General features: G+C 35.1%; 1 protein-coding gene across 6 annotated transcripts in view; it reads left to right on the top strand.

Annotated features, from left to right (window-relative positions):
* DENND5B (DENN domain containing 5B) overlaps positions 1-15,123 on the top strand; it is a 187,915-nt gene that overhangs the window by 66,286 nt on the left and 106,506 nt on the right. For 4 of the 6 annotated variants that reach the window (XM_079139277.1, XM_079139275.1, XM_079139278.1 and 1 more), the window contains exons 2-3: positions 4,593-4,658; positions 7,886-7,995. In XM_079139277.1, coding sequence (XP_078995403.1) covers positions 4,593-4,658; positions 7,886-7,995 — 176 coding nt within the window. The remainder of the gene's footprint in view (positions 1-4,592; positions 4,659-7,885; positions 7,996-15,123) is intronic. The other 2 variants (XM_079139280.1, XM_079139276.1) reach the window with 1 other exon arrangement.

The raw sequence follows: 15,123 nt of genomic DNA, 5'->3' as shown, positions 1-15,123 counted from the left end.
CATATGTTGTAAATAGGAGCAACTGGGGAGGCTAAAGCAGGAAGATCTCAAGTTCAAAGCCAGCCTTCCCAATTTAGCAAGAACTTGTCTCAAAAAACAGGAAGAACTTCAGGTGAGCACATTGGGTTCAGACTCCATTACCACAATATGTACATTGATACATAAAATTAAATTTTAAAAAATTGGGAGCATGAATCCCCCACTTTTTTTTGGGGGGGAGGTGGGTGGGCGAGGTTGTAACCAGGGATTGAACTCAGGGGCATCCAACCACTGAGCCACATTCCCAGCCCTATTTTGTATTTTATCTAGAGAAAGGGTCTCACTGAGTTGCTTAGCACTTCGCTGTTGCTGAGGGTGGCTTTGAAATCTCCATCCTCCTGTCTCAACTTCCCGAGCTGCTGGGATTACAGGCGTGTGCCACTGTGTAATCCCGTCTTGATAAAATTATCTTTAGTGTTAAATTAACCCTTTTTCAGAGCTGAATAAATAGGTAGAAATACTTAGATGACTTCATGAACTTTACATTGTTAGCAGAGAAAAGAGGGAAGAGATTAGCTCAGTTTAGGAAGCATTGAAATTGAGGCTTTTGGTACTGAAACAACCAAGTGAGATTCTTGATAGTGAGAATCATGACTTGAACTTGGGGCTAGAGAGCATGCTCTTGAGGATTTTCTTTAGCCTTTTTTTGGTGGAAGGAGAAAGGACAACTTTGTTTTCCCTCATAAAAGAGGAAAATTTTGCTCCTCTCACTCCATTTTTATCCTTTTTGGTGGTTCTATTTATATTCATTTTGAAATACAATTAAAATGGCCTTTTTCCCCCAACAAAGGTGACTTGACTTTTTTCTTTTCTCTTTTCTTTTCTTTTCTTTTCTTTTCTCTTCCTTCCTTCCTTCTTCCTTTCCTTCCCTTTCCCTTTCCCTTTCCTTTCCTTCTTTCTTGTTGGGGGTGGGCACTGGGCAGTGAGCCCAGGGGTGCTTCACCATTGAGTTGCATCCCTAACCCTTTTTTATTTTGAGACAGGGTCTCACTAAGTTGCTTAGGGCCAAGCTGAGTTGCTAAGGCTGGCCATAAACTTAAAATCCTCCTGTCTCAGCCTCCCAGGTTGCTGGGATTACAGGCATGAGCTACTACTACACCTGTTTTTTTCTTTTTTAATGTTACACAGTTTTGGAAATCCTAGTCTCGTAGAATTGGCAAGGTCTTAGTCACATAACCCTTTGTACTCTTCCTGATGTATGAAGAGCATGATTTCATATGTTTAATATAGTACTTCAGTGCCATTTAAAAACCTGAGTCTTAGCTAATACTAAGCAATATTAGGAAAGGTTAAAAAAAAAAAAGGTCACACTGATGGCAGAGAATCTCAGAGACCTTTTCTACATAGTGAAAATCAAATGAACTGAGCCATTCTGGCTTCTGACAACTTCAGATAATCATTGGGATAATACTATTTATGTTTTATTCTTAACAGTGTCTCTCCCAGTGAATCTTGTTACTAACATTTTTTACTCAGTTTTTCCATGTTAGAATAACGTAATAGACTATGAAGCAAGATGTAATGTTTCATTAACCCCCTTCCCCACCTTGTTGTTCATATCTTTACTTTAAAAAACTTTGAGCCAGGCATGATAACTCAAATCTTAGTGACTTGGGAGGCTGAGGCAGGAGGATCGCAAGTTTGAGACCAGTGTCAGCAACTTAATGAGACCTGGTCTCAAAATAAAAAGGGCTGGGGGAAAAAAGGTCTCAGTGGTAAAACACCCCTGGGCTCAGTCTGTGGTACCAGAGATAGAGAGAGAAAACTTTGTTGATTCTTCCATAGTATTTTTTTCTTCCAAAGAGGGAAAGAGGAAGAAAGCAGTATTCTCATGTAAGATGATTGATATCTCTGTGTACCTAAACTCAGCTGCTCATACTTTTGATTCCTTATAAAATTTTGGAAAGAGAGTATTGGCAGCAAAAAATAGTGAATGGGGAAAGGGAGAAAAAGGTCTACCTTAGCAGACAACTACTAGACAACTACTTCTTTGAGTTATATAACAGAAAAGTTTCAGTTTGAGTCATCTTAAAACTAGCTCTGTAATGTTGTCACTATAAATATTTTAATGGTAAGTGGCTTTCTTCTGTTCCTGAAGGCAAAATATTGTTCTCTTGATGTCTCTTTAGCACAGAAGGCATTCATTAGAAATAGGTGAAGATTGGTCTTATATTGTATGATAAAATACAACATGAGTACTAATATGAATATGGTTTTCCAGAAATATATTGAATAAATGATTCTTAGAAGGTAGATATCTAATAATAATAATGTGTTCTTTTACAATAGTAAAACTATGTTTTATATATGAGAAAGCTTTTGCTCAGAAATTGTCATTGTACATGGGCTACTAGATAAGCATATTCATTCAGAACTAGAACCATGTTTTCTAGGCAGTGCTTATTATTCAAAAATCACTTCAGTATTCTTTGGAATAATAAAAATTACACCTATAATCCTAGCTACTTGAGAGGTTGAGGTAGGAGGATCACATAAGTTCAAAGCCAGCCTGGGCAAATTAGTGAGGCCCTAAAAACTGTTCTAAAATAATATGTAGTTCACTGGTAAAATGCCCCAGGTTCAATCCCCAGTACTAATAAAATAAGAAAAATTCTAAATAGTAAATACAATTTACTAAATATTGTTGAACACATAGTACTTATTATTAAACCCAAAAATTATGCATACTTTAATTATATCAGGGACATTAATGACTTTTTGAAGTTTTCTTGTTTCATATTTTATTAGAAAAGGAATCATTTGATGAACATGAGTTGAAGCAAAGACTTTTATTCCACATTATCATAGAACTCTAGATCCTGGCTTCATTGCTAAAGTTATTTTTGCAAGTAAATAATCTGTTGTATTCTACACTTGATGCAAGACTCTACAGTTGCCTTATACTGCTGCGGTATTTTAAAGGCATGCCTATCACACCTGACTTTGAAATACAATTTTTCAAATATACGTGTTTTTCTTGAGAAGTTTTAGATAAACAGAAAACCTGAGAAATGAACACAGATGTGTTAGTTAGCTTTTTGTTGCTGTGATCAAAATATCCTTCAAGAACAATTCAGAGGAGGAAAAGTTTATTTGGGGCTCATAGTTTCAGGGGTTGAGTTCATAGTTGTCTGACTAGGGTGAGGCAAGGGTATGGCAGAGGATTGCTGCTTAGCTCATGATAGCTGGGAGGGAGAGAAAGGAGCCAGGATCAAAATAATAGTCCAAGGGCATGTCCCCAGTGATATACTTCTTCAGCCACACACCACTTTACCCACAGTTACCAGCCAGTTGTTCATGCATATTATTAATTCATTAAATGGATTATCTGCTGACAAGTATAACCCTCATGATATAATTATTGCCTAAAAGCCCTACCTCTGAACCTTACTCTTAAAATACATGGTAAGCATGTATTGGATACCATGCTTTCAAATCAAGCTTTTCAACATTCACTCTGGTTTTTTAATTTTTTTTTTTAGTTGTTGATGGACCTTTATTTTTATTTATTTATATGTGGTGCTGAGAATCGAACCCAGTGCCTCACACGTGCTATGTGAGTGTCCTACCACTGAGCCACGATCCCGCCCCTCAAATCAAGCTTTTCAAGGGATAGTAAATGTCCAAACGATAACAGTGAAGTCTCCATACACTCCTCTCTCATACATACAGTATTTAACGTCTTATAGTAATATATTACATTTTTTTGCAGTTAATGAACCTGTGTCTATACATTATTGTTAAGTCTGTGCCCTATTCATATTTCCTTAGTTTTCACCTGTCCTTTTCTGTTGGAAAATCCCGTTAATATACCACATTACATTCTGTTGTCATGTCTCTTTGGGTTCCTTTTAAACAGTTTCTCAGACTTTTGTTGTTTTTAATGCTTTTGACATTTTTGATGAGTATATATCAAGTATATTATAAGTTGTTCCTTTTAGAATTTGGTGTTTTACTTATAGTTAGATTGGTGTTACAGGGTTTTATTTTAAGGCTATGTTCAACCTTATAAGAAGTGACAAACCGTCTTCCAAAGTGGCTGTACTATTTTCCATTCCCACTAACAATAAGAGAGTTCCTGTCATGTCACAATCTTGTCAGCATTTGGTATTATTAGTTTTTTGGACTTCAGCCATTCTAATAGGTGTACAGTGGTTAGAATACAATTTTTAAAATTGATCATTTAGTTTTACTCTCATTATACTTCACTATAAAAGAACTAACTTTCTCTTGATAGTTCTGTTGAAATTAGTCTTTAGAAGAGGATGTGTATGCTTTGCTTTTCCCCCATACAAAAAAAAAAAACTGTTATAGGTGTTTAAATGGCCTTTCACTATTACATTAAAATTGCCTATTCTCTTTTGCTTTCTTATTACTAAGCTCATAAACTACATTCCACTGGTGTTAAGCTATACTTTTTTGATGTTAATGTCTTGTGTTTAATTGCTTTTGTTTAATTTTTTATTCTCATTTTCCATTCTTCAAAGTCAGTTTTGCTTTTTTGTTTGTTTTTATTTGTTCATAAAGCTTTTTGTTTCTGTTACATTATGTAGTTTTGTACCAATGGCTAGAAGCAGATCGTCATGGCAAGAGCCAAGAAGCTACAAATACGACTTCAGGTAAAAATAACAGTTAAGATAAAAAAGGGTGGGGCATTAGAAATCTTTATTGTAATTCACCCCAAGCCCATTATAAATGTTTTCTTATACAGTTTTTTTGGATATATCTATCCAAATATAGATATTATTTTGTATTCTATTCTCTTGTCTGCATCTTTATTTTCATAAAGATCTCATTTGCTTTAAGCCTTGAAAAAATGTATTCACTAGTCTTTAAGCTGTCTTGGCATGTATTTCCTGCTTTCTTAGGAGAGAAGGCTTAATTGCAGCTTTAATTTAGTTGGTTATTCAGCAATAGTACTCGATATTAAGTCTGTATATAGTTAGGGCAAGGATATTAATATGGGAGCTCATTTTTTGGCAGTTCAATCGCTGGATTGAACCCAAGCCTTCTCAAGGATGTTAGTATTGCTACAAATTTATAATCATTGTTTCATTATAATATTTAAAAGGTAAACTTTAACTTAAGTAAAGGATGTTGATGTATAATTCCATTTCCTGGGAATTCCAATTTTCAGACCTAGTCTTTTTTCTTGTTTAGTCCCAGTGGTAAATTCTAAGTTAGAGGTTTATAAAACATGCATTCAAAAATGAGAAGAGTAAGTTGTTTTTCCTAGCTCCCGTGTCAAAAGTGTACTATTAGGAATACTTGCATCCACTCATTTCTGAATCCCTAACAGTGTTATTAGAATTTCAAAAAAGTTTAGTGATATTAGAACTTCAGAAAAGTTTATTCTTTTCCTAATTTCAAAATAATATTTGCCAAGACAGCTATACATTTTTCAATGATCTTTCCTATTGCTCCCTCTTTAGCAGAATTAAGAGGTGGTGATGGTGGTAGAGATGGTGATGGTGGTAGAGGTAGTGGTGGCGGCACTGGTTTTCTTAGATTTGAGTTGCTGTTTTGTGGATTTTATGTTTTTCTAATTTCTGGAGGTAATTTCTTGTTGCTTCATTGATTCTTAAGAAGTCGTAGTTTTCCTTAGGTAATAGAACAATTTTATTGAGAATGCACTTTTATGATTTCTCTGATATATCTTCTGTCCCATTATAAACTTGATATAGAATAAAGATAACATCACTGTTTTAAACAAACACAGGCAGGAAATTGTTAAAAGGTAAGTGTTGCAAGGACTTATATCCTGGATTATGTGCTCTTTCTACCACTCTTATAGTGTTTCATATTTTTCTAACATTTATGGACAATAAAACTAAGCATTTTGGTCTGTGATGGTGAGCATAGGAGAGGGTTTTTTATGGCTCTGTGTTATCTCACAGTATACTTGTTGCTGCATCAGTAGCACGGTCAGCAGCAGAGTTTCTTAGAACCAGGAGGGAATTTTTGTTTTATTTGACTTTTTCTTGGACCTGAAATAAAGTGAAATTTTTTTTTTCTTACAAAGAAGAGAACAATATAAAAATTCTTCATGTTCACATAAAAATCTTATATCAGCTTAAGGACATCATTTACCCTGAAATCAACAGTCTGAACTTTGACTACAGTTCTGAACCTTCAGCTATATTGACTCACGCATAGTTTTCCATTTTTCCATTGACTTTTTGGTGTTTATATAACCTTGGAGCATCGTGCCAAAATTGATGAGCTCTTCTTAGGGGTTTCTCTTCATTAACAGTTTCTTTTCTGGAGGTAAAAGTTCTTGAGTCTTAGAAGATGAAGTGTGGGATAGAAGAGATTATAGAGATGTAGTACTTGCCTAAATCAGAGAAATTCAAAGGAAAATGATCATTAGCCAAATACTTCAGTTAGAAACAGTAGTTTAATTGCCTCCGTAAATGTATTTAAATTATGTGCCCTTATACACAAAAGCTCCTGTGTGTTTCATATTGCGGTCTCCAACAACATTTTATAATTTGACTTTTTCCTCCTTCTATGATCTGTTAAGTTTTCCACTCAAAGGTGTTTTAGTACCTATCTATTCATATTTTTACCAAAAATGGAAATCAAGTCTAGAAAGATGTCAGAGTATGACTTGTAAGTCAGATTGCTTTGTGATATGTTTAATTATGCAAATACTGGTAAATGATGTTTATATTTTGCTGTAATATCTAGTATTTTGCACTTAATTAGAACTTTAGAAGTAGAAAACCAGGAGAAGGAAATTGATTTAAGCTTCTACTTCCCTGATCTCAACTTTATGACACTGGAAATTTAAGATCCATTCATTTTAAAATATTTTACAGAACTAAGGCATTTGGGAATAACAGGTCTTATGGGAATTAATTTAGTCAAGGAGATAAAGAGCTGATCTGACAGCTGTTACTGAGTTCTCTTATGTAAAATATAGTCTAATCTTTGCAGAATTTTGACAGGTGATGAATTTAACTTAGAAGAGTTCATTTTAAAAAAAAAGTTTAATGTGTTCTGTCCACTAAATTAAACAACTTGGTAATAATGTCCCCCCCACACCCTGCTGCCACATGGTAGATGGGAATTAAAACTTCACACTTTCTAAGCAAACACTCTTACCATTGCTTTGCATCCCCAGTCCAATTTAACAATGTTGTTTCTAATTTTGTTAATTATATTACCTAAGAGTCTGTATATAAAATCACATATATCAAAGTTTTTTTTAGAAATTCATGCAAAATTGCCTCCTGTGTACACTGTAACAGTGGGTCTATCTGTGTATGAACATATAGATACAGATCATAAGAAGTATGATTAACTTAAATCTGGATGTTTCTTTAGTGAATTAAATGTTTCCATATAAAAGATTTGAACTATATATTGAAATGAGCACAGTGATGTTACAGCAGTGATTATTTTTGCACATCCTGATTTTTAGTACCAATTGTAAAACCACTGTTTTTAAATTCAGATTCTGAAGTGGTTTCTTTTTTGGGGAGGTGGGTATTGGGAATTGAAGCCAGGGGCACTTAACCACTGAGCCACATCCCCAGTCCCTTTTTGTATTTTATTAGAGACAGGGTCTTGCTGAGTTGCTTAGGGCCTTGCTAAGTTGCTAAGGCTGACTTTGAACTTTTGATCCTCCTGCCTCACAGATTCTGAAGTTTTAAATGCAGTGGTCTTATTAACAATTTGCCAGTTATCCATTAGAAATTTTACAACTCAGACCTATTATTAGAAGTAGAACTTGAATCACGTTTCAACATTATAAGTAAATACTCTACAAAATAAATATAAAACTGTGATATGATTTGGAAAAGTTTCTAAGTATTAACTAATTATTAATTATTTGTTTTAGGTGAAAATTTTGACCAGAGTCCTTTGAGAAGAACATTCAAATCCAAAGTTCTGGCTCACTATCCTCAGAATATAGACTGGAATCCCTTTGATCAAGATGCAGTGAATATGGTATGTTCCCCACCCCATTCTCTCTTCGGCCTTCCTTTTACCTTACTAAATGGCAATAATGACTATATTTTGAATGTCTACATTATTTCATTTAATTTAATCCTTTAAGTAATTCTATGAGAAATCTAATGTCGTTCATATTTTATAGATGTGGACACTGAAGCACAGAGAAGTTACTCACCCAGGATTCCCACAGCTAACAAGTTTATACAACAGACCCCCAAAGCTCATTTTATTTCCTACTATTAAGCTGTGTTGTAGGTTTGTAATAATACATAGATGCTTTGATAAACAGAGAAATTACTCTGTTTGCCTGATGGAAGAAACATGGTTACAATTTTCATATTTCAAGAAATGTTATATGATGGGATTATCATTTGTCATTTTCAAAGACAGCATGAAGTTGGAAAGGAACTTAAATACTTCATTTAAACATTAGTATTAACTTGTTATAAAGAATGTTAATCAAGCTAGGCACAGTAGCACACATCTGTAATCCCAGCGGTTTGGGAGGCTGAGACAGGAGGATTGTGAGTTCAAATCCAGCCTCATAACAGTGAAGTGCTAAGCAACTCAGTGAGACCCTGTCTCTAAATAAAAAATACAAAAAATAGGGCTGGGGCGCTGGGGAGATAGCTCAGTTGGTAGAGTGCTTGCTTTGTAAGCACAAGGCCCTGGATTCGATCCTCAGCACCCCCCCCAAAAAAAATAGGGGTGGGAAGGTGACTCAGTGGTTGAGTGCCCCTGAGTTCAATCCCCAGTACCAAAAAAAAAAAAAAGAAAAGAAAAAAAGAATGTTAATCAGTATAAGTTAGCCAGAGGTGATTAAAAGTCTCCTTTAGAGATTCTTAAAAATAAAGTAGCTCATAGTTTTCTGATCACTTTAGGAAGAGTCCTTCTTAGAAGCCTGGATACTATTTTGAACTTCTATCAACTCTGTGATTACATAATTCAAGAGGCCCCAAACTGAGCAAATGAGAGATCAGTCTCTATAGACATAGAAATGATTAATGATGAATTGAGACCCTATGATAAGTATAGTTCTTTTTGAGAATTTAAAAGAGAACTGACAGACATAAAAGATCCCATTATGACTTGATATTTTCAGAAAAGAAAATTTTTAGTAGAAGCCTGCTAGGTACCTCAAGGTGTGTTATTTTCACATACATATTTACATGTACCCAGTGTGAATTCATGTTCACACTTCACAGAGATTAAGAAACTTGTCCAAAGTCATGCAGTGAGCATTTGAGGCCAAATCCAGATCATTTTTACTAGCTTGCTTCCCCCCCCTCCCCCACTACCCTGCTGCTTTTTCCAGAGAAAACTATGTATCTTAGTTTTGATTTGCATCACAAATGGTATGGGAAATGCTTGACCCTTGGTGGTATTTTTTATCACAGTAAAGACTTTGCAGTCTGGGCTTGCTCCAGGAAAAGGAAAGCATGGTGCTTTTTGTAAGAACAAATGCCTAAAGCACTTAGCACTTCAATTTTGATTCTTTACAGAGCAAAATGTATTTTCCCAAACTTACCCAATACCAAAATAAACAGAGATGACATTTTGTTGGAAATTAATACTGTGAATGGTGAAGAGTATGTAGATAGTGGGTACAGCACAATGATTGGTTTTCTTTGGGAAACTTAAAGGAACCTAACCAAGACTCTGACTAAATAGTTAACAGGCAGCAGTGCCAAAAAATAATTTATCAGCTGCCTACACCAGCGAATTAATAGAGAAGTATTAAGGAAAGGAGTGTCTCAACTGAAGTAATGGAATAATGTATAAGAATGCGAATAGAGCTTAGAACTTAATCTTCTTAAATTAGTAAGATATTTCAAATTATTTTAAATACAAACAACATTGTTCTATGTAAATTTATGATTACACAAATGGTATGCCTTTACGCCATGTACAAACTGAGAAACAACATGTATCCCATTTGTTTACAATTAAAAAAATAAAAATTTTTAAAAAAATTATTTTAAATATTTATTTTTAAATTATTCTGTGAGAAATCAGAATGATTTCCAAAAGTAGGTTCTTTCTACAGTATCAATCTGTATTCATTTGAAACAGAATGCCACGGTTGGTATGTTTTCTTTGTCTTAATCACTTGAATGAATGAATAGATATCCATGATAGCTTTTGCTTCTGTCTGCAGAACATTTATCTTTAAAGTACTTGTCAGCTTCCTTGATCTGTCTTTGGTATTTTTTTTTTTTTAAAACCTCCTATTTCTGAGATTATTTTATAAAAGCAGCAAACATTTTCCTCTAAAGAATAAATGAAAAGACTTGTGTTTTGATGGTTAAATACCACATGGCATTTTTTTTTAAAACTACCTATCTAAAAGGATTTGCTGGTATTCCTGGAAAATCTTCAGAAGTTTCCCATTAAACTAGTTTGAGTCATAGATTTACTGCCCTTAATTTCTTCTTTGATTTATTAGTAAGTGCATTTGTATGAACCTATAATTTACCCTTGCCTAAAGTTACAAAGTTTGTCTTGCCTATAGTAAAATCCCACTCCAAGTCCTTGTCTTCTATAATATTAGTCATTTCTAAGTAAAGTGGTGATTTGAATACATTAATTTCACACATAAAGTAACTGTTCAAAGTAGTGAACTTGGTTATATAAAAAATTCCATATGTTAGTACAGTGCAGATATAGTAGAAAATAAATATGTGAAGGTGAAATTATTTCTAAATTAATTGATTTTTATGTCTTGTTTGCCAATTCTGAGATTTTTATGAAAAAATAAGTTGAAGTGTCATTAAACAGTGCAGCAAAAGTTCATATACCCAACACATAGAACTAAGACATATCAACATTGACATGTTCACTTCCGGTCTTTACTTGTTGTTTTAAATGGAACTAAGCATTGCAGCACAGAGCTGAAGTTCTTCCACTCTCTCTCACCAGTCCCACTTTTAGATCACTTTGAGGTAACCTGAGTGTTGGCATCTGTGACTGTTCATATAACGTTGTTGTAGGTAGTTCTTATTCTTAACAATGCATGACACCTAGGAATTTTTAGGAAGAAAACATGATCAATACCCTTTTAAGCATGTTATATGAAATCTTAGTATTCCATTTTGTACATCTGTTCTAAATAAAACAATCTTACAAATGATTTTAATTAAAAGTGTAAAGTTCTTTGTAATCTATAAAGTTGTAAGTTTGCAGTTTACTTTGATCACAGAGAAGGGTGGAGTAGAGGGATGAGCAAAGAGTAAAATGTTGGCAGAAAAAGATTATTCAGATGTCCATCTTGCAGGAGTCAAAGGAAAAAGGAATGTGTATACTTTTGCATAGTAAGCAAGTATTTAAATTTGAAATGTTTAACCCAAAATGGCATTCATAGGTTTGATATTACAATGAAAGTAAGTCTGCATTTGACTCATTTAAGTTTCTGCCTTACTATATAGAGTAATAGGATTGGGACTCTAATTCAGCCATTGCTGGTGGGCCCCACCTGTTTTCCTTAACCTTGCAGCTAGAATATTTCATGGGCATCTCAAGCTCAGTGTGTCCAAAGTTGAATTCACAGTCCTTCCCATTAATCTTGGACAATGAATGGTACAGCCATTCACCCAGTTGCCTAAATCAAAATCTGAAGTTGTCCTTGGAATTTCTGACTTTCTCACCCTCTCCCCTATCTATTTAATTATTCATCTACTTCCACTGTTTCTATACACCCACCTTAGTCCAGACCACCAAGATGTCTTTCCTAAACCCCTACAAACTGGTATTCTGCTCCTCTCCATCCCATTCTTCACATGATCACTCTTGTTTATGCTGATGTTTTTTTTCTACTTCTCCTTCACCTAGTAGATTCTAATTGATCTTTAAGATTTCATTTTAAATGTGTCCTTAGAGAAGCCATTCCCTTCCACCACTCTTAACTTTCTATCAGGTCTCTTAGTACATTGTACCTTTTTGTAGCACCCATCCCAGTTACAATTAAATAATTAATTATGTAGCTAGGGCTTACCTCTGTATGCCTTGCAATAATGTAAGTAGCACTAAGACAGGCACAGTTTCTCTTATTCCTTGCTAGATCCCTAGCTTTGCACAAATCATTGAATGCTCAAATCATTGAATAAATGAAGAAATGCTTACTTGTTTATAATAATTTTCTTTCCTATTGTCTATTCAAGTGCAAAATCATCTCTTAAGCAGTAGTAGGTGCTCTCTTGTCTCTTGAACATCTCGAACACACTCCTTTTTGTAGCTCTGATCATAATGTTTTATAATTGTTGGTGTGTATGTCCGTTTTTTCCTACTACAATGTGATCTCTCTAAAGGGAGGGATTATTTTCTTATTTCTCTTCTGAGTTGCCAAAGTTGGTGTAATACATGGAATAAAATAAATGTTTATTAAAAGAGGGAAGCAGAGAAGAGACAAAAAGAAAGGAGGGAGGAATAAAGGAGGGCAAACCATCTAGCTCTTTTGGCTTTTCTGAGTAATTTTTCTGTTATTTGAATAATGAGGGCAAGGCTATACTATAGAATATGGAAAAGAGAATTATAAAACTCTGGCCAACAGTAAAAAAAAAAAAGAGAAAATTGAAAAATAAAATTATTATTTAAATTATTAATTTAAAAAATTCTAGCCAAACAGCCTACAAGCATCCAGAGAGATGAAGATATTTGGTCACTCCAACTGGGATAGGTTCAGACAACATTGTTAGCATATTTTGGATAAACTAATTTTGTTAAATGTGACAATCTGGTCACCATATGACAACTCTAATTTTTAGTTATTTTATTGTGAATAGGTGAGATGAGGATATTATTAGTAATAGCAATATTAAGGGATAACAAGAGACTATTAAAACACAGTGGTAGATTCTGGGCATGGTGGTACACACCTGAAATCCCAGCTGTTTGAGAGACTGAGGTAAGAGGATTCCAAATTTGAGGCCAGCCACAGGAACTTTGCAAGACCCTCTCTCAAAAAAAGGCCTGGGGAGGCAACTCAATGGTAGAATGCGCCTGAGTTCAATCCTCAGTACCAACAAAACAAAACAAAACTGCACTCAGAGGCAAATCTTGATTTTTATTTCAGGTTTTCTGAAGAATAAAGTGTCTTTTAGTTTCTAGTAATTTACACAATTAATTCTGTCTTTTTAAAATGAAAAAGTAGTGGGCAAATAGCTCATCCTGTAGAGCACTCGCCCAGCGTGTGGACTGACCTGGGTTGGAGTCCCCGGGGCACCCCCTCCCCCCATGAACCAATAAAATGAAAAAATGAAAAAGTAACTGGTCACAGTGGCACACGCCTATAATCCCAGTGACTCAGGTGACTGAGACAGGAGAATTGCAAATTCACTGCCAATCTTCGTAGCTTAGCAAGATCTAATCCACTTGGTGAGACCCTGTCTCATAAAATGAAAAGGACTAGGGATGTAGCTCAGTGGTAAAGCACCCCTGGGTTCAATCCCCAGTACTCCAAAATGAGAGAGCAATAAACAATATTTTCTAGTTCATGTTTCCCAGATTAGAAATATAACTCTTACCTTATTTTTTTATTTGTAAGAAGAGCACTTAAGAAAAAAGAATTTGTATCTACTACCTTATTTATTTATTTATAGGAAGAGCATTTAAGAAAAAAAATTACTTCCATTATATATAGTATAGAAGGTCTTTCTTCACTTTGAATACACCTTTTGGCAAGCTTTTCTTGTAAATGCTTGAATATGTGCTCAAGAAACCTACAGACTCTTAAGGAAATTTTTGGCGGCTGTTCAAAAACCAGTGTGAGCTGTGATTTTGTGGTTTACCATGTTCAGGAAAGCCTATCAATAAAATTAAAAACCCAGTAAGTCTCTGGGTTTTTTTGTTGTTGTTGTCGTTTTTGTTAGTTTTGTATTTTTGTGGTGCTGGGGATTGAACCCAGGGCTTTGTGCTTGCAAGGCAAGCACTCTACCAACTGAGCTATATTCCCAAAAGTCTCTGTATTGTTTACTAAAAAGAGAACTTCAGGCTAGATCAAGAGATGAACTAAATCTTGGGTCCTGTATCCAAGATTTTTTTGTTGTTGTTGTTTTCTTTCTCATTCTTTCATTCATTCAGGAATGATGTGCCATGCATTATGCTAAACAAGCTTGAAGTGGCCTGGAGCAATAGTAATTCATCTCATCCCTTCTATATAATCTTTATTGACTATAGTTTATGTGTCCGATCAGTTCATTCATACTACCAACACAGTAATTAATTGCTTATTGTTATAATGAAAGCAGCTTTAATTTTTTTTATTGTAAACAAATGGAGTACAACTTGTTTCTCTGGTTGTACATGAAGTAGAGACGTACCATTTGTGTAATCACACGTTTACATAGGGTAATGGTGTTGATACCCCGTTTACTGGTGACGAATTCTGCTCCCTCTGATGATGAAGTTTGAACACTAGAGAAGCACGCCAAGGCAAGCATATTAAGCCGGTTTTATTTAAAAGTAGTAATAATACAGAGTTCTCCTGGGAGGGAGAAGGGGGCCACGGCTGATGTTCTAAAGTCCCAAGCAGTGAGCGCACCCTACATCTTTTATACATTAAGGTCTCTTTTGTTCTCCAGTCCTCTCCCCCTTATTTCTCCTTCCTGCCTGTGTGACTAGGCCTGGTTTTTCAGGTGAGATGTAAAAAGTGAGAAGCAGATGGGGCAGTGGGTGGGCCAAAGTGATTCAGCCAGGCAAGGGCCCAGGGGGCATTAATTAGCAGCTCCTTGCTTGCAGTCCTTGATAGGAGCAGGTAAATTTGGTAATCAATGGGCTCTGGAGATCTTTTACATTCCATTCTCCCAGGGGCAGTCTCCAACTCCCAGAGGCAGATGGCTTCATGGCTTCATTTCCTCGATTTGACCCGATCCCTACTTCTACACTAACTGCCTGTCCCCAATTCTGGCTTCAGTGATTGATTCATTCTGTTATTTTTTCCTTCCCCAACCACCAGCATCTTTAATTTGAATGCAACCTGGAAAGAATTCTGTCATGTGCAGCCTTTCATTGTACAGTTATTTCCCAAGGTTAGAAATAAGCAAATTTCCCTTTAGCAAATCCAGGTATTCATCAGTTATATCTAAGTCTATATCTTATTCTATGCAGATATACATAGTACTTTAATTC

The sequence above is a fragment of the Sciurus vulgaris genome (assembly GCF_902686455.1).
Source record: "Sciurus vulgaris genome assembly, chromosome: 5".
Lineage (NCBI taxonomy): Eukaryota > Metazoa > Chordata > Mammalia > Rodentia > Sciuridae > Sciurus > Sciurus vulgaris.
Note: the sequence above shows the minus strand (reverse complement) of the source record. Positions and strands in the feature narration are given on the sequence as shown.